The 25921-nt window shown below is 36.1% G+C and overlaps 1 protein-coding gene across 2 annotated transcripts in view; it reads left to right on the plus strand.

Moving 5' to 3' along the window:
• The window catches only part of LOC109417842 (uncharacterized), a 58234-nt gene that overhangs the window by 17552 nt on the left and 14761 nt on the right, over positions 1-25921 (plus strand). For both annotated transcript variants that reach the window (XM_062853514.1, XM_029869586.2), the window contains exon 2: positions 9792-10243. In XM_062853514.1, the coding sequence (XP_062709498.1) occupies positions 10029-10243 (215 nt within the window). In that variant the 5' untranslated portion in view covers positions 9792-10028. The remainder of the gene's footprint in view (positions 1-9791; positions 10244-25921) is intronic.

Consider the following 25921-nt stretch of genomic DNA (forward strand, 5'->3'; position numbering starts at 1 on the left):
ACCAACGCGCTCTTGGAGTTTTCGAACGGAAGGTGTTGCGTACCATCTACGGCGGAGTGCAGATAGAAGACGGGACTTGGAGAAGGCGAATGAACCACGAGCTGCATCAGCTGCTGGGAGAACCAACCATCGTCCATACCGCGAAAATCGGGAGGCTACGGTGGGCGGGTCACGTCATCAGGATGTCGGATAGCAACCCGACTAAAATGGTTCTCGAGAGTCATCCGACCGGTACAAGAAGACGTGGAGCGCAGCGAGCTAGGTGGGTCGACCAAGTGGAGGACAATCTGCGGACCTTACGCAGAGTGCGGAACTGGAGACAAACAGCCATGGACCGAGTGGAATGGAGGCGGCTACTATGTACAGCAGAGGCCACCCCGGCCTTAGCCTGACCGGTAAGGTAAGGTAAGGAATTACGGAATGAGTCTGTGGAGTAATTTTTGATGAAATTTGCGAAAGAGTTTCGGAAGGAAGTGTTGGAGGAATTGCTGAAGCACATATTGGAAAAATTCTGGAGTTATACGGAATCCTGAGATAAATTCATGCAGCAATGCCAGTATGAATCTCTAAGGGATTTTTTGCATACTTGGTGGAATTCTTAACCCTCTTCGTGCATTAGCTGACGCGCACCACGGTGGCGTAAAACACGCCACCAAATATTTTTCAAATTTAATGTTTTATTATTTTTATCCCCCCCTCGACCAGCCGAAGAGTAGCGGGACAAATAATGAAATAAATATTTGTATGTAACGGCCTTATTGAATACTTTCAGAAATATGTCAAAGGATTCATGGAGGTATACTTGTTCAAACCATCCTTGAATAAATCGCGAAAGTTGCAAATTCTACGGAATCCTTGGAGGAATTCTTGAGAGAATCCTTGAAGGTATTCCCGATGGATTTGTTGGAGAAATTTATTAAGTATTCCTTGAAGAAATCCCTGAAGCAATCTTTGGGTTAGTTCTGTGAACTTCTTTGAAAAAAATCTTTAACAAATTGTCAAAAGAATCCTTGGTGGATTATATAAGAAGTGCTTGGAATAATTTTGGAGGTAATTCCTGGAAAATTTTGCGGAGGAATTGCTGAAGGATTCCAGGATTCCACCTCAATGCACTAGTTTTTACGAGGATGCCCAAACTAGATGAACTGTGCTGATATTTTTCGAATTTCATCGTTTTTGATAGGCTAAAATTAAATTTGTTTTCAGCCTAATTCCATCTAATATACACTGTGGTGCATAATTGATCGTAAAACGCCGATTTTTATACAAAATTGCCAATTATGGTTTGCTTGGATGGATTGAGCTCGATTTTTGACACGGAACTACAAATATGTATGCCGAATTTTAAGTGTACAACTGTACAAAATATAAAATGTTTTCGATCGATGATTTATACGCGTGCCGCTGTCCGATCACTTTTGCACATTTTTAACGCCCTGTCATGCCCAGACCTATGAACGAAAACATTTTGTACTTTATACACGTAAAATTCTGCATATTTGTAGTTCCATGTCAAGAATTGAGCTCAATCCATCAAAGCAAACCATAGTTAGAGAGACTCAACTTGACCATTTTACATGAAAATCGGCGTTTGTCTGATCAATAATTATTATGCACCACAGTGGATCTAAATATAGCAAACTTTGATATATCTATCAACTGTTGATATAACAGTGTTACACTTTCGTTATGCTTTCCTGGTTGAATCCGAGTGCAGGTCATTTTAGAGGTGGAGAATGAGTTCTAAAAGATTTTTTTTGCACAGTCGTCAGAGATGAATCATTTAAAGATTTTACGATACAGTGGCGTTTCGGTTTTATCACTAGTCATTTTATTCACTACTCGCCAAATTCACTCTCGATTTTATCACGGTTTTCGTTTCGTTTTTATCACGCTTTTTCTAAAACATTGTGAAATCAACATGAAATAGCACAGAACATAAAAATGTTATTGCGTAACTACCGTTTAGGGCTATCCACAGTCTGGAGTAGTCTTGACTATGAGATTAAAGAAAGAATAGCTTTTTTGAATGGAGAGGGTGTTAGTGGATTCTAAATTTCATAGCAAATATAAAACAAAAAGCAAAATAATTTTATTTTAAGTCAACTGCACATTTTATTGAATACTAGCTGTCTCGGAAAACTTTGTTTTGTTAATTTGTGGTGGTTGGGCAACTGTTGAGGTAATTGCAACACCTCACTATAGATTGGGTTGATGTTGATGGTACTGAATTTCTTTTCGGCTAATAAAAATCAGCATCTCTACAGTTTTAATACTTTTTCGGATGATTTTCATAACTTTTCCTACGTATAAACACAGCTAGGTTCATGTAAATACAGCCATCCTGAAGACGGATCGTGCAGTGCAAAATGTATGCTGATCGGTTCCTCCGTTCGTACGTTTCAATGCCTCAAAGCGAATTTAAACTTATTTTTATTTATAGAGATGTATATCTCGAACCCTTGACTAGCTGTTATGTCTCTCTCTCTCTTCTTGGCGTAACGTCCTCACTGGGACAAAGCCTGCTTCTCAGCTTAGTGTTCTATGAGCACTTCCACAGTTTTTAACTGAGAGCTTCCTCTGCCAATGACCATTTTGCATGTGTATATCGTGTGGCAGGCACGAAGATACTCTATGCCCAAGGAAGTCAAGGAAATTTCCTTTACGAAAAGATCCTGGACCGACCGGGAATCGAACCCGTCACCCTCAGCATGGTCATGCTGAATACCCGTGCGTTTACCGCCTCGGCTATATGGGCCCCTTATTGTATGTACAGGGGATGGCCAAAATGTTTGGGATAGGCAACTTTTTTTCTCCCACAAAAAAATTCAACATGCTGTACCTTTTCATAGAGTGCATCAAAAAATCTCAAATTTTGACTGTTTGTCAACATGTTACATGTGCATCATTGGTACAAATTTGGGCTCGATTGATCAATTTTTCGAGAAGTTAGAACCGTTCGGGTAAAACACTGTTATTTAGACAACTAATTTTTGAACTGTCATATCTCGGAAACCAGTGAACCGAATTGAATGAATTTTCTAACGTTTATTAACGATGTATTGATACTTAATACGACGTTATAAAATGAAACATTTCCTCACGGCGAATTAAGTTATACCGGGTTGACATATTTACCCATATAGAGGAAAATTGGTCAAATTTACAATACCACACAAAAATTACTAAATGTGTTCTTCCTTCAATCTAAATAGGCTCTAATATATCTGATTAGAGATAACTTGAGAACAGAAGTGGAAAATCTTTGGATATCAATATTAAAATTTATTGACATTGATTCAAAAAAACTACATTTTTTCGAGAAAAATCCAAAAAGTGTCAATCCAAGATAACTTTTTTCAACGTTTAAAAAGCACCTATGTTTTAATAGTTTGTGAAGCATTTACATATTGTTAGTGTACATTCAAAATTTCATTCAATTCGGTTCACTGGTTTCCGAGATATGACAGCTCAAAAATGAGTTGTCAAAAAAATAGTGTTTTACCCGAACGGTTATAACTTTGCGAAACATTAATCAATCGAGCCCAAATTTCTACCAATGATGCACATATAATAGGTTGACAAACAGTCAAAATTTGAGATTTTTTGATGCACTCTATGAAAAGTTATAGCATGTTGAACTTTTTTTTGAGAGAAAAAAAAGTTGCCTATCCCAAACATTTTGGCCATCCCCTGTATATGTAGATAGTTTTCATAAATTATTGATATTTTATTTTTATTTTATTTGACGAAATTGAGGGAATCCCCAAAACCACCTAACTGGATGGCCCAGATGTGTACTAGACGGAGTAACCCTTTCAAACCCGACAATTTTCAATTTTTTGTAATTTTTTTTAACTTTTTGATTTGTGAGTTGTGTTGATTGTTCGAGTGAGTAGTCAATTTGTGCGTTCGATGTTGTAGATTATGTATTTTGTGTGAATAAATTAAAACAACTTTTAGGCCCTGAGGAAGGTCCAATAGCCGAACCGAAACGTCGTCGATGATAATAAATTAATCAACGCAATTCATAAAACTGTAAGCCGAAAAATCAACAAATTTGTACTATATTCTTCTCGATTTTCATCAAATAAAATATAGTGATGTTCAGTCATCAGTAGGTCGGCACCAGAGGCACGTTCTCCTCTATTTGGGATGTTCAAACATTGAACATTTTACATTTAAGAAAAAAAAGCATTTGGATATCTCGTCAAAGCTACGATCCATACAAATTTTCTAAATTTTATATGGACGAAAGTCTACGAGGGGGAAGGGCGTCCAAGATTACCCAAAATGAGTCTAAGTAGTTTACATACAGCGCCTGAGAAATACAATCATTCACAAATTGCTAAAACTCTTGAATATGTGAATAACAATTCAAAAATTTTGTAGCTTATCGATTTTTAATATAAAATTCAAATTTATTTTTCATTTCGCCAAATTCACGGTTTCGCTACATTCACGGCTAATTTTTTTTTTTGACCGTGATAAAATCAAAAACCACTGTACTAAAGAAATAGTTTTTTTTTTACTGAATTAGGTGTATAAACCGGCACTTGTAGTGACGGACTATATAAACCAACGGCGTCCCCTTTGAAGCGAGTAAAATTCATGAACGCTCCATACCAAAATATTCCTAAATAAATGACGCAGTGTTAACCTTTGCTGTACTAACATACTTTTTGGCACATCATTTTTACCTTCAATCTGCTCTAACTTAATCAAATCTTAACCGATTTTAATTCTCTTGGCACGGTTGAATCGGGATTTTTCCCTCGTTTTGATGGGCCAAAGATGAATTGGATAGGTCAAGTGGCTCCGGAGATATTCCGGATTCCGTTGGGGTAATAGATTATCATTGACCAGACAATATCCGGAAGCATTCATGAACTCTCTGGAAACCACCTGGCCACGTTACAGATTCCACGCCCCCAGGGAAGTGGCCAAACCCTAGCTTGCGACCTATCAAACTTCATGAATTTTCAGTACCAGATAGTTGGTGATCATTACAAGGATGACCTTTCTTTGTGGAACTACTTGGCCATGTTCCGGACTAGAGGCCATACCCTCAGGGAAGTGGTCACTTACCGACAAAAAACAAACCCTAGCGTGCGACCTATCAAAGTTCTTGAATTAGTACAACTTATTACGCAAATTAGGGTGTTCCAGAACAAAATCTATCAAAAAATTAACCTTTTAAGGTGGCTGAAAATTTGGCCAGTTACTTCCTTTTGGATGCCAATCAAAATATGGGGGTGAACTTAAGAATCAGAGAACATTTTTGAAAAAGTGGACAGGCCTAATGTTACCCAAATAGATAACGAATTCCAATCGCAGGATGACGAGATTTCATAATCGTTTTTGGTCCACTTGTCAAACCTTTTTTTTTAATTTCTTTGTATTTGTGAACTAAATGCTAATTCTTCACACAGCACTTGTCAAACCTGTGATTGTGTTTTATCTAGCTGATTGCCTTTTAGTTCGCAGCAAATGTTGCTTACATAATTCGAGTTAGGTCTAGGCTGGTCTAGGAGCTTTTAATCTTAAGGGGTACCCTCGATTAGACACTAAAGACCACAAAAAATAGCTATTTTGAATAAAAACCACGAAATGTATGCTGGTTTCTGAGTGAATCCAAAGATGACCGTCACAACGGTTGCCTTGCAAATACCGAAAGCAGGGATCTCATAATCCAAACAACACACAGAATTCAAAAGGTTTGTTCACTCATGGTTGACATTGCGTAGAATTTTCAGCTTCATTCGTTTTGCGGATCACGAGATCCCTGCGAGCCAAGAGCGCACCTGGACGCACTCCCATTACATCTTAACCTTTTCCTTCTCACGACTTTGAACGGCTATTGTTGGCTACAATTTGGCCAATTGGCCAAATTTTCTAAAATCAACGAAAAATATAGTTGTAAATCAATAGTGTTTTGATTGTTTATCAGGCTTTGTGTAGTGGCTACAGCTTTTGGTTTGTATGCAAAAAGGTCTGGAGTTCAATCCCTGGTCCCTTTGCTCCTACTTTGCATTTTTCTATCTACTTTTTCTCTTTCATCTCTCAACATATCAGTTTCGTGAGGAACCAACACAAATGTGCTGTTGAGCGGTAACAGTTTTGTATATTTTTTCATCTGTTTGGACTTTGTTTTATGTGATGTAAACTGTTTCAATAATTCAGCCATTACTTATACTTGTATGTGTGCAAACAAAATTTTGTTTACATTGCCTGTGAGATTTACCACAACAAGGTTATTAAAAAGTGCACAAAACCCGTAAAACATGATAGTTTTATCTGTCGCTTATTTTTTAATTCCGATTTATCTAAGTAGTCAAAGCTAGGAATCGAAAGACAAAGAGTAGTTCTTTCAAATGAGGAAAAAAAATGTTGTTTGTTGGGTAATCTAAGAGTTCAGGAGAGCCAAAGTTGAGCCATTTGTATGAAGATTTCACTTTTAGTGCTCTGTCCCGAAAGGGATATACAACTCATGTATATTCATAAGTTCATAGCCAACACTTGAACGGAAATGGGTTGAAAAAAACATTTCCTTTCCTTCCAACTTTGACAGCACAGTGTCAAGTCATACAACAACTACAAGTTATGCAACCAAGCGAACTGTACCGCTTCTTCTTCAGAGTAAACCATGGATCGTATCACTGACCAAAGGTGACTCGGTGACTCCCAGATCTCACATCCTACCCTACTAACAAATACACCATTTGTGCTGGTTGTGGGACGCAGAGTGCTTATTACGAAAATGTAATGAAGCACTACAAATGCATATTAAAATATAACATCTTGTAGTGGAACCTTACAAATGCGTAATAAATTATGACATCACAATTGGACAAACACAACACAAAACACATATTTTGCCCTGTTACCCTAGTGGATAACAATTTCCGATGACAGGATGACGAGGTTTCATTAATGTTGTTGGTCCATCAGTCAATCCTGTAATCGTATTTTCTCTGGCAGAGGTTGCCTTTTGTTCGCAGCTTTAGTTGCTTTCATAGCTTGAGTTTTGTCTAGGAATTTCTAATCCTAAGGGGGCATCCCGATTCGAGTTTCATCACTAGAGTTCTATAACTTGAAGTCTGTGCCAGGGAAAGGTTTACATCTCTAGGACTTAATCACGGCCCGAAATGGCCTGAATGTTGGCAATCAAAATAGGATTGCGGGCCTCTATTCTGCCAGAGCCCTATAAATGTGCATTAAATTTAGGGGAATATTTACAAGTTAAAATAGCACATTCAACACAAAAATAAAACTTGTAATATGCTCTCGGTCTCTAGTAGCAACAATCATCACACTCTATCACAGAGTGTACCAGCCCCTTATTCAGCTGCATCTCATATGAGCATAGTTTCATAACATCCGGGCAACATAACAAACATGATAACAAACAAGTATACCCGTGATACCATTGAAATATCTCATTATGTTATCATCAAAGGCACTCTGATAACCACTTGTGTAAATCCATCAATTTTATCCAATTGAAAAGTTATTTTGTTATCAGATAGATATTTGCAACGGTCATTGATAACTAACTTCCGCTGTTGTTTTCGACGATGATGCCCACAGTTTGACAGGTATGGTAACATGAATTATCAATTTGATAACAAAAAATTGTAAAATGAGTTCTGGAGCAAGTTCTGGAGCGTTCTCAGTTCTGGAGTTATCAGTTTGTTACTGATCAGTTATTGTACTTTGCTCGGGATACCAGTTCAGATCAGAGGAGCAACCATTGACATGTACAGTCAGTCTAAGCTAAGCTAAGCTAAGCTAAGCTGTGTGTTTTGATTGTGTATAAATAGTTCCACTATTGAAACAAGTAGGGCAGTTAGGCTTACCTAATGATGCCGATCATATTCTAAAAACTACATCATATTAGGGAGACTCACTTAACAGATTAAATTGCTGCGTAAGCCATGATTTTCTGCTTATTTGAAATGTTTCATGATATTCTGAATGAAGTAATCAAAGATTGCCTTGGTGATCGCGACGTTGAATCAGGTTATAATTTAATCAGCGGTTTACGCTGTTAAGGCTCAAATGAGAATCGCATATTATCCAAAACTGAAAAAGCACTTTTCTCCAGAATGATGAAAAAGCGAACAAAACCAACGTGTCCGATTGTCATAATTGACTAAATAAACAATCGGACATTCTTATTTTCTGCGTTTTGTGGATCATTTTGGGAAAAAGTGCTTTTTTAGTTCTGGAACATGTGCCATTCTCAATTGAGCCTTAAGTGAATCCCCCTATTCATTTTATTCCGTTTGTCTTGAGTTCGTCTAAAATCGATGGTGCTCTAGAGCAACCATGGGAAGTACAGGGTTAATAGTATACACCGAGATCAAAACTTCAAAAAACTGGTGTCAATAAGTGACAAGACAATCGATCGTAATTGTATAATAGAAACGCTATTGTCATTATCTTCCCTGGGCATAATAAGTTATTATCAGAATTATGTATAACCATAAAACATAACTTCTGAATGAAGAACTCCTTCCACGCATATGTGTATCTTTTCTTTCGTGCGGCTTGTAGTTACGTATGCATATGAAAATACTAACCGTTGGTAACCATAAATAACGAAAACCAATTCAGAGATACCTAACACGAAGCTAAGAGCTTATTTTTGGGCATTATTTACTGTGATTGATATCGAGGTATATTTACGATGACATTCAACTATCGGCTGGCTTCTATTAATGGCAATCGCATTGTTGTCGGTTATAGTTGAGTAATGCTTTCGTCATTATCCTTTCTACCAACTTCACGGTTCATTTTGTGGACAGATGTAATTCATAGCTAGTAGTTGAAATTATGTCGAATTAGAATAGCGTAATACATTCTTACTCTTAAGGGCGGACGGGACGGTCGGGGAAATATCCGCCATTGCTCTGTTGCTACTAAGATGGTAATCTCAGATTCTACTTCATATTTTGCAACAAAAACCTATCACTGTGTATGCTCACTTGCAGTGCATATGCTGATTGTTTTTCAGCATCTTCAGTGCGATAGAACTCGAGATTACCATCTTCAAAATCGCGAGGCAAATTGTTAGAAAGAGAGGCAAGATAGGAAAAATAACACGGCGTCCCGTTTCACCTTAATACATACTCTTCAAACCGTTAAACAAAGTTTGGAAGAGTCATACGAAGTTTTTTTTTCAAATCAATTAAACATCAGATATATTAAGGTGATGATTTAGCACAGAGTAGGGTATTGGTTCCCTTATTAAGCATGTGGCTCCCATTTTCATCCTACGCAAAACAAAGGATTGAAGTGCTGTTTGTTTTGTTTCTTATTTTTGTATTTTTTTGTTAGAAGTGAGCACCCATGAAAACAAAAAGAACGGATTCAATCGGTGCCGTAATAGCTTGTTTTCGAATAGGATGAATATGGGAGCATGAGATTACTGATGGCACACATACCCTAAATAATTGATTTCACATGTTTTTTTAGCGTTAATCGCATCGCGTTGCAAATAAATTGCTTTACATCGATCATATCTGCTTAAGTAACAATCAGTGTTGGAATAAATCCTCGTTATGGCCATCCATGAACGACGTAGACTAAAGGAAAGAATCTGGCAAAAGTCTGTGAGAAAATTTGTAATTTTTTTAATGTACAAAAGTGTGCGAACAAGGGTGGGATGTGTGAGTTGATTAAAATTTGAGCTTTGAGGTTTTGGACAACCCCTAACCCACATTTCCACCAAACCCAATCGACGAACAATCTAAAAGAAATAAAATCCGCTTGTTCTTCCGTTCCAGGAGACATACTGTGATGCAAACGATTCGAATAGTGCCGTCTCCATCGTTTGCGATTAGCGGGCTCGCAGACAAAGAGGAAACCTCATCGAAAAGTGCAAGTGGTTCGTGAAAAAAGTAGGGCACATTCCCATCTGGATTCCCCTCCTACGCTACGTAATAGTTAGTGGTGTGTGTCAGTGACAGTTTTTGTTGTGCAGCTGCAGCTGCAGCATCAACCCCCTCATCACTACTGCAACCATGAGACGAGCCAGTAGTACATTGTCGACGCAACGGCTGGCAGTGCTCACGGCTGTCAGTACGCACAATATGATCGGCAACCAAACGGTGTCCTACTACAATGCGGCGGGAAACTCAAGCAGTAGTGTACGTGGATCCGGCCACCATCACCAGGGTCTGCAAACGCTTCGGCCGGGAGCAAATATGCACGGCAACGTTAACGTCATGCTTGGCGGGTGAGTATTTTAATTGAGATTTTCAGATTAGAAGAATATAATAAAAACAGTTATCAAAAGTAGTCCACTATAATCGCTTCCAGAACCCCAGAATTTTGACATGCTTCTTAGGGTTCCAGGCTCGAAACTGATAATATCGTTCTATTGTAGCAAATCCTATAAACTTAATTCTTTCTGCAACGATTATAGGAATACTGTTTTTGTTATTTTTATTGATAATGAGAGAGCATTCGATTGATCGAAAACTGATATCAATACAACGAGTAATGAGTAATGAGGAAAAACGGATTAGCTTCTTGTAACTTCTTGTTGGAGAAAGTTTTTCTAGTGATCTAAAACAATAAGTGATAGCCAAATAGTACCTGGAAATACGTTCGTCGGAACATCGCTGCCTTTTCATCGAAACAGTGTGATAGGACATACCTGAAAATAAAAACAGGAATAGCAAGAATAAGTAATCAAATTTTGAAATACTTCTAATATAAGATGATTATAATCAAACACGAAACTGTAAGTGAATTTAAGTGAGAATTACTTAACAGTGACTTTTTTACGAGAAACTGAAACACAAGCAAAACACTTTCAAGTCTATTTTAAGAAAACCCAGTCATACATCTTGCGTGACTTATTCTTCCAAAGTCATTGTTCCACACCACACACAAACCCGTGCAAGCTAAATGCTTAATTTACGTTCTCAACATGCCCATAATCTGCTACTTAAGTAGTTGACTTGTGAATTGAGTCCACATGACCTGCACTCCAAATTTTAAATACCCACCTATCCAAATAAAATTTGTTACTCAATTTAGATCACTATCGCGTTACGAAACTTTTCCCATGCTATGCTGCTGCCACCACCGCGTCGTGGTTGTCAAGTCTACCTTACATCCCTCAAAGTTGCCCACCCCAGTATGAACCACCCCTTCGGATCTGTCTACGATGACGATGGTGTGATAATCTAGAGTTGAGAATAAGGGTTGGAAAACCTGCGCTTGGTCTTGAAAGCTCCCGAGCGCACGCGAAGGGGCGTATTTGTTATGCAAATATGTTTGATACTGGAAATGAAAAGCGGAATAAATTAATTCAAGTAACTTTTTTTTCTCGGTGCTTTTCGTTGTTGTGGCGGCGCGGCGTCGTCGGCAGTAGTCGTTGAGTTGGGTGAACGCAAGACAGGTGTGATGGTAGCTGGTAAGGACCGCTCTCGATTTTAGTGCATGGATCAAGTGCACAACTTCGCGAAACGGTGGTGATGGTGGTGGAGTTAATTCCATTAGTCCAAGCTTCGTGACCCAGTGTGTGGTTGTTATGTGTGCATCGCGTGCCGAAGATAAATGTTTGTTTGCCTCTCTTTCATTGATAAGCTTCAAGAGGCACTTGGTTATTGATAGTAGGTAAGCAGTGTCACTGTGACATTCAAAGGTTGTTCCAGACCTTGTATTGTTAACCCTCGAGCAGTCGCGTCTTTGACTACCTGCCACGACGCCAAACATTGGTGATATAACAAGAGATCAATAGGCACAACTTTTGAACATTGTTGAAACGTGTTACGTATGTTCCAAAGAACCTCATATTCCTGAAATAAAATATGAAATGGAAGAAACATTGAAAAAAGGAGATCCATTTTATTACAAATTTCGCCGTTTATCATTTGATCAAAAAAAAAAAGAAAATTGAAATTAAAATTTAAGAGCTTTTTTACGCAGGCGTGAACAGGGAAAGTAATTTGTCATTTGCAAGTCCGATAGTATTAATACTGAAGAAAAATAATATACGAATGTATGTAGATTTCAGAAAACTTAATAAGACACAGTTCGTGATATTTTCCCTTTACCGATTATTGAGGACATATATGATAGTTTGAGGAATAAGAAATTTTGCACAATTTTAGACCTAAAATCTGAATTTCATCAAACAGAATTAATAAAAGAGTCAACTAAATTTACTTCGTTTGTTACTCCAAATGGGCAGTGTGAGTATTTAAGAGTTTCATTTGATTTGTGCAATACCCCGACTGTTTTCAGAGGTTTATAAACAAAATTTACAAACAATTGATTGAGAGTGGAAAATTGCTAGTTTATTTGGAAGATATTTTGATTGCTAGTGAAATATTTGAAGAGCATTTCTAAATTTTTGAAGTTTTGAGCAAAAATTTACCTGAATTAAATTTAAAAATATTCAAAGGTTTATACTGCCCATAACTGCATATTTGTAACATTTGCAGTTTTTGTCAATATTGCCCAGACAACCAGTAATCGTATAAGATGTTGCATAAGATGATAATGTGGAGGCCATATGCGTGCATGCCCCCATTTAGGCGCATGTAAAATGTATGTATATCGCCTGCACTTTTACATGCAACATCTTATATGATCACTGGTTGACTGGGTGAGTTAATACCGGGGCTCATCTCCAAATCATCAGTACTTTCATCTATACAAATGAACTTTACAAGTTTGTTCCACAAAATGTAAAAACAAAGTCGTTTTGTCTCATTAACAAATTTTAACGAATGTAACCGCATAACAGTCACACTGGGAATCAACAGTGGCCTCATAGCGTACAATCAATCATATTTTGCCCTATTTTTTTTTTTTGATCTATTTGCCCAGCATACAAGAAGAGCTGTAGAAGATTTCATTGCAAAGTAATTAACTTTTTGCCATTTTTTTTAATTTAGATCCTTTATAGTATAAAACTAACTAGGCAGTATAGGACTAAATAGTTATTTTCGAAAAATTGTTAAACATTCGAAAATTGCACAACCTCTTTGAAGAAAGATTCAAAATTTTGTTTTCAAAATAAATAAATAAAAAAATCTTCAATCCTTTGAAAAACTCAAACAAAATTTGATTTCAGCTCCTATTTTGTCAATTCCATAATCCTTCCGTAGAAACGCAATTTCATTGCGATGCAAGTTCTTATGGCTTTGGTGCAATGTTGCTTCAAAAACAATGTGATGGCAATTTTCATCCAGCCAGTTATTTTAGTAAAATAACTGACAATTACGAATCAAAACTAGCTTTAATGCGTATTTGTTAGGCATACAGTTCAAAGTGTTTACTGATTGTAGCGCATTAGTTCAAATATTATCCAAAAAACAAATTGAATCCAGAAATAAGTCGTTGGGAGTTATTATTGGAAAATTATAAGTGTGAGCATGAATATAGAGAAGAAGCTAAAATAAAACATGTTGATGCCTTGGTTCGACATAATATATCAAAAAAACTGCGTGGAAAAGGCAGCTTTAAATGCGGAAACCATTCATGTACTTTATGAATCTGAAGTGGAAAATTCCTTTTTTTCAGCCTTAGAAAATCATGAATATAAAAAGTTTATTAGAACGATCGACATTCCCAATTTTTTTGTTGATGAACGGTGTTTTTTTTAGAAAATATGAAGAGAAGAATCTATTTGGTTGTTCCAAATCAATGATAGATAATGTGATAAGATTACATCATGGTAATTGTACTCACATACAGGGCTGGTAGCAAAACCTGATGGTCTAAATCAGTGATCCTCAGCTTAACTGTCTTTGCGGGCCAAAATTGAATTTTGATATGAGGCTGCGGGCCGCAAGTCATTCAAGGGTTAATTTTCAACAATTTTCAAGATTCAACACTATCCATTTGTTTGATTTTTTTTAATATTGAACAGGAGCAAAGAACTAAACAACCTGGTTATCAGGAAATTGTATTTCGCTTGAAAAATCCTGAAAATTGTAGGGGATTGAAATCAGATGTTTTAAGACCGTAATATCTAGATTTTGTTTATTTCAGACTAGTTACTTAAAAGTCACACGTAAAATAAGCAATCGCAACGCTGGCTAGAAGATTATCGAATTCTTTATGAATATTGTGAATAAATTTACAGCTTATTAGTACTTATAGCACAGATTTCAAGTGCAGAATTGTGGAAGTCCTAGACATGAACATGTACATGTTTTTATGCTATGTTTTCCAGATCAGACAAATTTCCGAATTTGTAGGGATTTCAGGGTTCTCGGAAGAAATTCCGAAAACTGCCTGGAGATACTGTTGTGGAAATCTTTGATATTTTTTTAGTTTTTCTTGCGTAATTCATTAAGAAGCCAATGAAGAAAATCCTTCAGACATGATTTTCTTTTTTCATGACAATGTGTAGAAGTATTTGTAGCCGATTTAGAATGGATATTTTAAGAGGATTCCCAAAAGCATTGCTAGGGGATGAAAAGTATTTTACCCAATCCATGAAGTTATTTAGCGAAACTCCAAATTCCACTTCCTTTTAAGAGAAGTTAAAGGAAAAAATCTGCATTTTTTTTGGAATAGTTTCCTGGTAGAAGTCGAATATCGAATACAAGGAAGTTTTTCGTCGATCGAAATAAAATAAAAATTATTTAAATTTATTTTCGGAAAATTGAACAAATTACTAATGACGAGCTCTGCCACAAGTCCAAAATTCATGGCAAAGAATCTGTGAAATTTAGCCTAAACTCATTGTTTAAGTGGAAAACACCGTTCTTAACAACAGTTACGAATATCTTCGGAACAAAATTCGAAAAAGTAAAAGTTAAAGTTAACGTAAATCTTACTTCTTGAGGAAAATTCTCTATGATATTGGTAACATTTCAGTAGTTAATATTCATTTTTATGAAAATTTAAAAAATGATGAAATTTCTGATTTTCATTGTAAAATCTATAAGTGGGCCATTTTCTTATACATTTCAAAATCAGTTCGCGGGCCGCATAAAATCTGGTCGAGGGCCGCATGCGGCCCGCGGGCCGCAGTTTGGTGACCACTGGTCTAAATAGTTAATTTAGTGACCAATTTCTCGGAAATAGTGACTTACGGAAAGCAAAAAAATGACTAAATAGTGACTTTTTGCACAAAAAAAACAGAGAACGGGCTTGATTCAGAAAACCCTGTAGTACCGCATAATAACCATTTTCAAGAAAACAGTCACGCTCATTCTAAAAATTGTACAATATTGCAAGTATATCCAATTTTCCAGTATATTTGTGCGGAACTAGATGTGTTGACCAACATTAACTCTTTAGTCGGTACCGGTAGAAACCCTCTGGGACACATTGATGGAATTTCTTGGAAAATTCTTGAAGAAGTTTTCAGAGGAAACGAATGTCCTTGAGTGGTTGAAAAAGAAATACTTGGCGATTTAATCTGAGGAATTTAAGAAGAAACACTCAGAAGTTTATTAAACGAGTTCCTATGAACATTATTGTCATGTTTTGTAATTGTAGACATTTTCAGGAGAACATCTTGGAGCGATTTAAAATTTCTGGAGAAAATTCTGTCTAGAATGAAAATAACAATACTGCAATTTTCATATTAACAATATTAAGAATATTTACGTGGTGGCGTGTCCATAGAAATGGCGATGCTTTGAATGTTATTTTTTTGTGAAATTCATGTAGAAAACATATGCATAGAACTCGTTTGAATAAACATGAGTAAGAATTTCTCAAGTATGATTTCTTAAATATGTTTACAAGAAACCTCTAAAAAAAATGTGGAAACCAATAACTGAAAGTAGTAATGTAATTTTGATTGGATTCTTGAAGTATTTCTTTCTCGGCGTACCCTTTTCGAAAGTTTTTGAAGAGCTACAGGAGGAAAACCAACTATCATTCTATTATTCTGAATATACAAAGCAATGTTAGATTTCCATTTTCCTTAAAATATCTCATTTTAGGGAATCTATGATGAAATTCCCAAAATATTTACGGGTGTGATGTCTCATTTATTTTCTGGCGTATTCTTCGTGGCATTGGGAAGAAGCTGCTGGGTTTTTTGTTGACTAGATTATCTGGAAGGTTTAGGTGTAGTTCTTCTTCAGGGAACTTGTGTTATTAGCTTTCGTTTTTGATAAAGCTTCATAAATGCACAATCAGTCAGCATGAAATTTAGACATTAGGAAGCTATTCCTGGCCCAAAAAGTTATGTTTCATTTTCTCAAATCTGGACGGATTCAAGAGAATATATATTGGTTCGATTGCACCTGCAACAGCACAACCGTGCTCTCGACTGATTATTAGGTTTATCCTAGCAAAAAATGTAGGAAATCAACTTTTTGATACTATATTGATCACTATGGTCCAAAACAGTTGACTTCATCAAATCGACAAAAATATGTTTTAGTTGTGGTTGATGCTTTCTCTAAATTTACCAACTACCTAGATCATCTAATGTTTAGGAAGTGATAAAAAATCCGAAAAAAAATACATTTTTATAGTAGATCATTGCAGATTGTAACTGATAGAGGATCATGTTTTACTAGTACCAAATTTGAAAATTTTGTTGAATCGAATTGTATACATCATGTTAAAGTAGCAATAAGAACACCAGAATCAAATGGTCAAGTAGAACGAATAAAGAAAAACAAAAATGGGATAAATTACTGCATAAAATAGTAAATGTTTTCACAGATCAACTTTTCACAGATCAATTGATAGCTAACCATCTATTGTTTGGAAAGCTACAAAACATTATAGAAAATGAAAACTGCAATATAGAATACTTTGTACAAAATAGGTAATTTGATACAGAAAATAAAAATATACAGGATATTACCGATGATGATAATATAGATGAGGGCATCGGTTTTGTCAGGATGCCTGAAAGTTGTAGTGAATAATGTTGTTGTACATAAGACTGACTTAATCAAGGCTAGCATTGACATTGATGACGATGACAGTTGATTAGAATAAAGATCATTCTGTGAAAGCACTTCAAGGAGACAAGTTGTATTTATTGATCATTCCTACATCACTTCAATTCCGTTCTGAAGCACTTCGGCGTAGCACGGAACCAAGAAAAAAAATCAGACAATCAGCAAAAAAATCTAAAACAATGTCGAGTCCATCATGTTTTCCGCCACGCAGCGGGCATTCTGGTTGTCATTTCCAGCAGCTTACTGCCACCGTCCTACTCCTATATAATCATCATCATGCGGTGATGGTGGTACTTTGACATTTAGAACAGGCACTAACCGCATATTTCATCGCTGGTGGGTATTTTGTGCGCTGTCAAGAGTATTTTTCTCATTCCCACTACTGACTGCGATTTGCTTCTGCCGGTGACATTTATTTTGTAACCTACTTTATGGGGAGAGACAGAGTAGTTCAAATCCATAGATACGCCGATTCAGTACTGTGCTTCTCAGTCGCTCGGTGGACCATGCACAGTAGCGTCGACTTTTTTTTTCATAATGTGACGTCTCATTAGGACACATCTCTACGATCCTTTCGGCCTTTGGACATTCAGCCATGGCTTATGAGTGGAGTTGTAATCCTGATTCTATCTGGCTTTATTCATTTTGGATAGTTTTACCAAGCCATCATATATTCTTATGAATAGTGCAATCGTAACCCTTATTCATCATTGCTATGATCTGTCTTGTCAGCTACCCAGGAAAGCCGTTATCGTCCATGATTTTTCATAGCTTTGTGCGATCGATACTGTTGTATGCAACCTTGAAGTCGATGAACAAGTCATGTGTTCACGACATTTCACGGAGAATTTGCCATACAGTGAAGATTTGGTCCGTTGTCGAGCGTTTGTCGATGAAGCTTTATTGATAACTTCCCATGAATTCATCCTTTTTAAGTGACAGATGACAGAGGATATGACAACTAGTCAGCCTGAAAGAGACCAATTTGGGGACCAATAATAATCTTAGCCACGTGGATGAACAAGACAGCAAGCTATAAAATTAGAAAGAGAAGTTGCAGGTGTTACATCCTATCCTAGGTCGAAAGGTGGGGCAGTAAGCGTTCAAATCATAAAATGTTTGGTACTTTTGTAGGTAGCTGTATGCCAAACTATTTTGTCCAAGACCGCAAAGTGATCCGATGTTCATGAAAAACGTTATACCATAGGCAGAGTATGCAGAAACATAGAGATTTCATCATTGTTGTTATTCCAAAGCAACAATAATGATTTTCCTCACTTTGCCTAGGGTAGGTATAGCTAAAATTTCCTACAAAAAATCGTTTGTTAAAGCGTTGTTTTTGTCAGGAAATCGGCCATTTTGTGTTTTCTTTGATCTCGAAACTGTAGTAAACACCACCACAAAAATACTCATTTTCAGTAGGAAAATGAGGGAAAATTCAACAAAACTGTCAACACGTCTGAGATTTGTGTCCACACATTAATCGCACCAGAAACATGCAAACGATGTGGAACGAAGTCGAAATGACTCCTTTCTTGTCAGAACGTTCGTATCGTATTCTTCTCTGGTGGTAATACATATTCACAAAGATACTTGGTCGTCTGATGACGACTTTAATAACCGCAAATGTGTGTCCCTGCCCACTCACTTTCCCCACCGGAACATACGTTTCTTCATTCCAGTTAGGCGGTCCAAGCGGAACCATTTATAGGCACCGTTTGTACCCTCAAGAATGGATGGATTGTAGCATGTGTTGTAAGGGGTGTGCCAGCACCGCCCCGTCAAGGCCCCCGGATGAAATGCCGTGCTTAGCGGAAATGATGATCGCACACCGAGTGTGTGGTGCATCCGTTTGGCACAGTTTATGTCACCGGGAAGGGCGCACAAACAAACTAAGGACTGTTCAGTTTATAAAACGGACAACTTGCTTGTGCGATATCTTTTTTATTTTTCAGTAAAATCATTATCAATTTTTTGCGTAACTTTCTATAGCTATTCTCAAATGTAGGAAAAATTTAACATTAAGCAAAATGTTCTTTATTGTGTAACTGAAGCGGTTTTCGTAAAACATCAATAAAAACCCATTTCTCAAGATTCGACATAACTTTCCACATACTTAACATGCACATTTTCATGATGTTTTTAATGAATTGGAAGCTTATACTATTCTACTAAAGGTAAAGCTCAGTAGTTGATCAGTAGTAATGCACCAAGCAGTCTCCAGCTTGATATAGTGAGTTGCCTTGTTTTCATAGAAATTATTAAAAAAATGTTCATTTAAGTCCTGTGTTGCAATAGCATCACGGATTCGGCTAAAAATTTGTCCAGGGTAGTAGAATATTGCTCTCTGAATGATACAGAAGAAAAATTAACTATTAATTGCATTTTTCATCAAAAATATAATCCATAAAGATGGTCATATTAAAAAATATCATACTTTTTGCTCCATTGATGCAGATTTTCGACTCTAGCGAATCTTGTTATTATATATTTCCAACAAAGTTGGTCCTATGTTATTGTACACCTTATTTAATAATAATCGGATGCAAAGTTTTTTTTTTCCAGCATCATTGTTATGCAAAATTTGCATTAGGTAGCATTGTTATTTGGAAGAACCATCAAAGAACGAAACTGTTTTGATTACTGTATCTGTAATGGCGCACAGTAACCAAATCAGCAATGCCATTAAGAAGCAGTTTTCTGCATTTAAAACCACATTATTCCCACTTTTGACTGGATGCATAAAAAAAATGATTATTTAATATTTTCATGAACTTTTTGCTTCTCAAATAAATTTTATTCAAAAAATCGAATCTAACTTGAGACTTTAATATCTCAACACTTAATTTTCCAATTGAGTTTAAATTTTGCCAGAATATTTATTACTCATGCTGCTGCAGCATGGCACATACTTTTCTGGTATTAAAAACGATATACCATGTGTGAACAGTAATTTTATATATATTTTCAATTTTCATCAATCGAAAAATTCACCTTATTCAACACCTGGCCGATTTTCTATAAAATAAAACTATTTTTATTCGATTCAAAAATGGTCACTATAATGACAGATGATGTACTGGACAACGAACCTTGGGTGGTTAAATTTGAAATACGCGTCTTGTTTTTATAGCCTTGTAAAGTTGTCCGTTCTATAAATTGAACAGTCCTTATACGCGTTAAATGACAATGACAGTGCTGATGGTCTCTACTGTGGCAAGCCTCCGTCACCAGTGATGGGTGATTGTTGGGGTCCGAGTGTATAGGAGAAGATGGGCGAGTGTGAAAGGGTTCTCCTTCCGAGTGATGTGATAATTTCTTTTATGACTTTCAGGCAAAAAAGTACAAGGCGCATCCAGTGTTTATGATTACTGGGGACCATTCGCTTACTAGGGAATGTCTGCTATTCTACTGGTCGGTTTAGGCATATTTTTGTGGAGTGGAATGATGTTTCATTCTTAGGTGGGATCGAGTAAATTGCTAACACTTACTTGGGTGTAGCATTTCCGAGTCATAAGAAAGAAATAAACGGACTTTCTGACGTAGGTGTTACAAGCTGTTCTATTTTTTTAACCAAAAGAATACAAGTTGTTGAATAAGAGGTTTTTTTTTATTTATGATTTGCCTGATTCATAATTTCAAAAAAAGAAATGTGTTGTTAAATGAAATACTTTTTTAGGGCTATGGCAACGAATAAGATAAAAAATACATCTAAATAGGGTATGAGTATCCTTCTTGAACCTATGCTCCTATCTTCTGTCTATTCCAAAAACAGACGATTTAAGCACCGATTGTTACCTTTTTGTTAATTATAATCATGCATGCTTACTTCTAACAAAAAATACAAAAATAAAATACGAAACAAATAGCGCTTATTACCTTTGTTTTCGATAAGACGAAAATGGGAGCCCTTCACTGAAGATGGGTTGAGTTCCCCCATCAATATGAACGGTAATTTACATGGCAAACTTCCAAATTAAGTCTAACATTATTTGCGAAAAAAAAAGTTTTCCCCTCTGTGTAGAATTTACTTTAAGTTATAAGTTAAAATACCTACACTTCATTAAAAAAAACAATGGTTCCATCAAGAATTCTTCAAACTCTCAACAATTAACTTGCGATTCTCTAGTGGACTTAACTGTTTTGTTTCATCTCGAATCGTATAAGAGATCTCACGGAAATATTTTCAGGGATTTACAGGGGATGGCCAAAATGTTTGGGATAGGCAACTTTTTTTCTCCTACAAAAAAATTCAACATGCTATAACTTTTCATAGAGTGCATTAAAAAATCTCAAATTTTGACTGTTTGTCAACTTATTATATGTGTATCATTGGTACAAATTTGGACTCGATTGATTAATTTTTCGCGAAGTTAGAACCGTTCGGGTAAAACACTATTATTTAGACAACTCATTTTTGAACTGTCATATCTCGGAAACCAGTGAACCGAATTGAATGAATTTTTTAACGTTTATCAACAATATATTGATACTTAATACGACGTTATAAAATGTAATATTTTCTCACGGCGAATTAAGTTATAGCGGATTGAATTTTTTACCAATATAGAGGAAAATAAGTCAAATTTACAATACCACACAAAAATTACTAAATGTGTTCTTCTTTCAATCTAAATAGGCTCTAATATATCTGATTAGAGATAATTTGAGAACAGAAGTGGAAAATCTTTGGAATCAACACTAAAGTTTATTGACATTGATGTAAAAAAATTACATTTTTTCGAGAAAAATCCGAAAAGTGTCAATCCATGATAACTTTTTTCAACGTTTAAAAAGTACCTATGTTTTAATAGTTTGTGAAGCATTTACATATTGTTAGTGTACGTTCAAAATTTCATTCAATTCGGTTCACTGGTTTCCGAGATATGACAGTTCAAAAATTAGTTGTTTGAAAAATAATTTTTTACCCGAACGGTTCTAACTTTGCGAAATCTTAATCAATCGAGCCCAAATTTGTACCAATGATGCACACATAATAGTTTGACAAACAGTCAAAATTTGAGATTTTTTGATGCGCTCTATGAAAAGTTATAGCTCGTTGAAATTTTTTTTGAGAGAAAAAAAAGTTGCCTATCCCAAACATTTTGGCCATCCTCTGTATCTAAAAACTCAGCAATTACAGTAATTTCTCTAGAAATTTTAAACAACATGGTGTCTTGGGAAAAGTTGCAGGCAACACCCAGGGCTGAATTTAGAGGTGGGGGTGGGGTGCAGGATGAGTTCAGGGCCCCGGGCCCTTACATTTCTGTTATTATTTGTCGTGTTATTTTATGAAATTTTAAATTTTGCTTCCAAAACTTATTAACATTTTTTGTGCTATTCCTCAAAAAAAAAAAAAAATACCGGAAATCCTGAAAAAAATCTTCGATATAGTTCTAGAGGAGCTACAAAACTATCAATTTCAGAGTTAAACATTTTCTGTTGCATTTTTTTTTGTTTTTTATTATGTCTAGAGTTTTTGAAAACATTTTGAAGAATTTTCAATAAAGTTCTTGTAAGTTTTAAAGGATTTTTTTTTTGAAATTCAGAAGTATTTTTGGAATTCTTCTGTTTGATTTTACGGGTTACGTACAAAAGGCTGAATTACGAAAGGCTGAAATATCAAAAGGCTGAAACACAAAAGGCTGAAATTTCAAGAGGCTGAATGCATTAAAAGGCTGAAATAACATAAGGCTGAAATAGTGATTCAACTAGTTTTCAAACGCATCTGCCAAAAGACTAACTTTAACACTAACAACGCAGACAAACAGGTGTATCACTCTAATTGGGAATAATTACATACATACACTGATTTAACGGTCCACTTGAAAATTTGCTTGACGTTTGGCCGTACTATCGTCCCCTAGCTCATGGTTGGCCATACTACGCAATTTTGGGGGAACATGCTTCAGTTACTATGTTCTGAATCGGAAAGTTTTACGGCTGTTCATAACGCTATGCATTATTGAATGCCTACATTACTAAGACAATATTTTTCAAAAGAATAGCATACATTTCAAAGAAGAGAAAATCTTGTATGAAATTGTTTGTATCCGTAACGACAACAATCTCCGGAACAACATGACTAGAAAGAATAGCTCATGTTTAAAGAAGGAAAAATTAACGACATAAATATTATCAGTTCCTTTCTGTGTTCAATGGTATGCATCATTCGCCTCTTCACTAAGCTCAGTTTCCAATCTAAGGCCCATGCTGAGGGTTATGTGTTCGGGCCAAGAACTTTTCATTATGAAATGTTTCTTGACTCCCTTTGGCATTGAGTATCTTCGTGCCCCTTACACGATATGCCAAAGCTGAAAAGCAGGATTTATCTCAGTTGGGGCGTAACTCCAAGAAAATGAGGAAGTGCTATAACTTGTATATGCATTTTCATATTTTCAGCCTTTTCAATTTTCAGCCTTTTGTTATTTCAGCCTTATGTTACAATTTCTTAATTTCAGCCTTTTGTGCATTCAGCCTTCTGAAATTCAGCCTTATGTTACCATCCCGATTTTACTTTGGCAGCTAACGACTTACTCAAATCAGAAAACACAAAAATTGTTGAAACATTTTTTTTAGGAAATTTAGCAGATTATTAAGAGTTTCAGTCCAAATGTGGGTTTCAGTCCAAAATTCGGCACCTACATTTCAAAAGGGCGTAACTGCATTTCAAAACAGTGCCTTTTTTTGAAGTTGTGGATCGTATTTCATATTTCCCATGAAATCCATCCCCACTATCAGAAAGAGGGGGATTTTAGCTTTCTTTTAGTGCTTATAGATTGTCCAAAAGATTGAACATACGATCCACAGCTTTGAGAGAAGGCACTGTTTCAAAAAGCAGTTACGCCCTTTTGAAATGTTGGTGCCGAATTGAGTTGAGAGATTACCTTACTGAAATAAGGATGAATCCATGGTGAATTTTTGATTAAATCCATAGATTCCTTGAGAAAAGAAAATTTCTGAAGAAATTTGTGGAGAAATTCATGGATTCGACGTAAAAACTTGAAGTATTTTTGGGCAAAGTACGTTTAATTGGCAAATTGAGAGATAAATTTGTGAAAAAATTACCACTTGTTGTGGTGGGATTCGAACCCACGACTCCGTTATAGCTAGTCCGGCGCTTTTACCAACTAAGCTACAGAACAAGTTACAGCTCTGCAGAATAGAAAGTCAAACTGCATGAAATGGGCAGAAATTTTGATCGTTTGAAGGCTTACACGTGATGAACAATCGATTGAGAAACAGTACACTGGAACTGGAGATTTGCATTGTCAAAGTTTTGAGGGTTATGATGATAAAAGAGACAGAAGATAGCAAAATTAGCAAGGTGCCCTTCCCAAATAACAATTCCATTGCTGATTGGTTTTGTTTGATTTTTATTAGGGTTTTATTACAGCAATAAGTAAAACTCACAGTTTTATGACTACTTTTATGAAAACCATTGATAAAATGTTTTATAGTATACTTAAAGATATCCATAAAGCCAGAATTCAAGAGTAAACAAAACTCTCCGATATGTAAACCTTCTGACAATCATTATAGGTGAATCCGAATGGTCCCCCATTGTAGAGGCGCTGAGTGAGATAGGGAGAAAATCGTTTGTTTACATAAAAAATCCACTTTTTTGTCTTCAAAATTTACTCATATTTTGCACCGATAGTTGCTATTTTCCATTGGCAATGGCTTCTAATATCATCATTCTCGGTGCCCACGCCGACAGACATCGGATTGGTCAGCTAACAAAAAATCCGGGAGATCGCCCGCCGGAGGCATAGCAAGAGCTCCTCAAATTAATCACATAAATTGTTCGTAAGTACCTACCGGATCTAAGCGCATCTGAAAGAGAATCAAATTTTCTTTCCGAAAAGTGCTCGTTTGTTTCTCTACGATGCGGAATTCGATACGAAAAAGTGAAAAAAGTGCACTTTTCCTATGCTGCGCCATGGAAAATTTTAGCGGAGCCCCTGTTTTCATAGGGTTCTCATTCCTGCCACCAGATGCGGAAGGATCGTTAGCTTCCGTTGGATTTACCTATTTCCGCAATAAAACTGTTAAAACTCTCAACAGATGGCGATCCGTTCGATTAGTAACGACATCTGTTGCTTGGTTTATTGTGGTCATCATAAAAGTAAACTTGCTTTCGTTTTATTTTCGCTAATTGTGGTCGTCGCCATATTGAATAATTAGCTGGCGTGAATGGAAAATAGTTAATTTTGCACAAATAAGTAATGAATTGATAGTTTGCCGCCATTTCCATAACATGCTCACATAAATAAACTTTCTCAACTATGTTTTCTTGTGATTCGAGATAGTTTTACTAAATTAACAAATTGATTTATTTCATTTCAAGATGATAATATTCAATAATTTCGAAACGCATTAATTTTATGTTTCTGCCACCCCAATATTCACGGTAAAACTGATTGCGCATAAGCCTACCAACACAATAACTACTAAAATATTACTTTGAAATGCTCGCTTTCTACTTACGAATGATGTATCCTCCTGAACTTTACGTGCCATCGAAGAAGCTTCTCTGCATCTTGAGCTGTCATAGTTTTTTGTTGAACAAAAAAAAAACAACAACAATCACCATAACCCTTTTTTCGAGAATGGACATTTTTTCAACTAGGTTTCATAACAGTTTTATTGTCACTCTTAATGTGGTTTGCGAAAACTCTCAGAGAGTTGTCCACTTAGCCGGAAGATGCTCTTAAAGAGGTTTTCAAGAGGTTTTGAAGTATAAATCAGTTTTATTGCAAAATTTATAAAATTGGTCATGAAGATCTCTCATAGAGCCGAACAAAACTTAAAATGTTACTTGGGCTTATTACCTTAATCTTTTGGCATTTCCGTTTGCAAATCTCTTGCCAATCTCGTAAGAATAACTATCTAGGTACACTCCCGTTCAAAAGTTTGGGGTCACCTCCTCAAAAACATGTCATTTTTTTAGGCCCATATCTCCGCCAATTTGCGTCCGATTTCAAAACCCTAGGTTTCATTCAAAAGAT

This window comes from Aedes albopictus, chromosome 2, assembly GCF_035046485.1.
Source record: "Aedes albopictus strain Foshan chromosome 2, AalbF5, whole genome shotgun sequence".
NCBI lineage: Eukaryota > Metazoa > Arthropoda > Insecta > Diptera > Culicidae > Aedes > Aedes albopictus.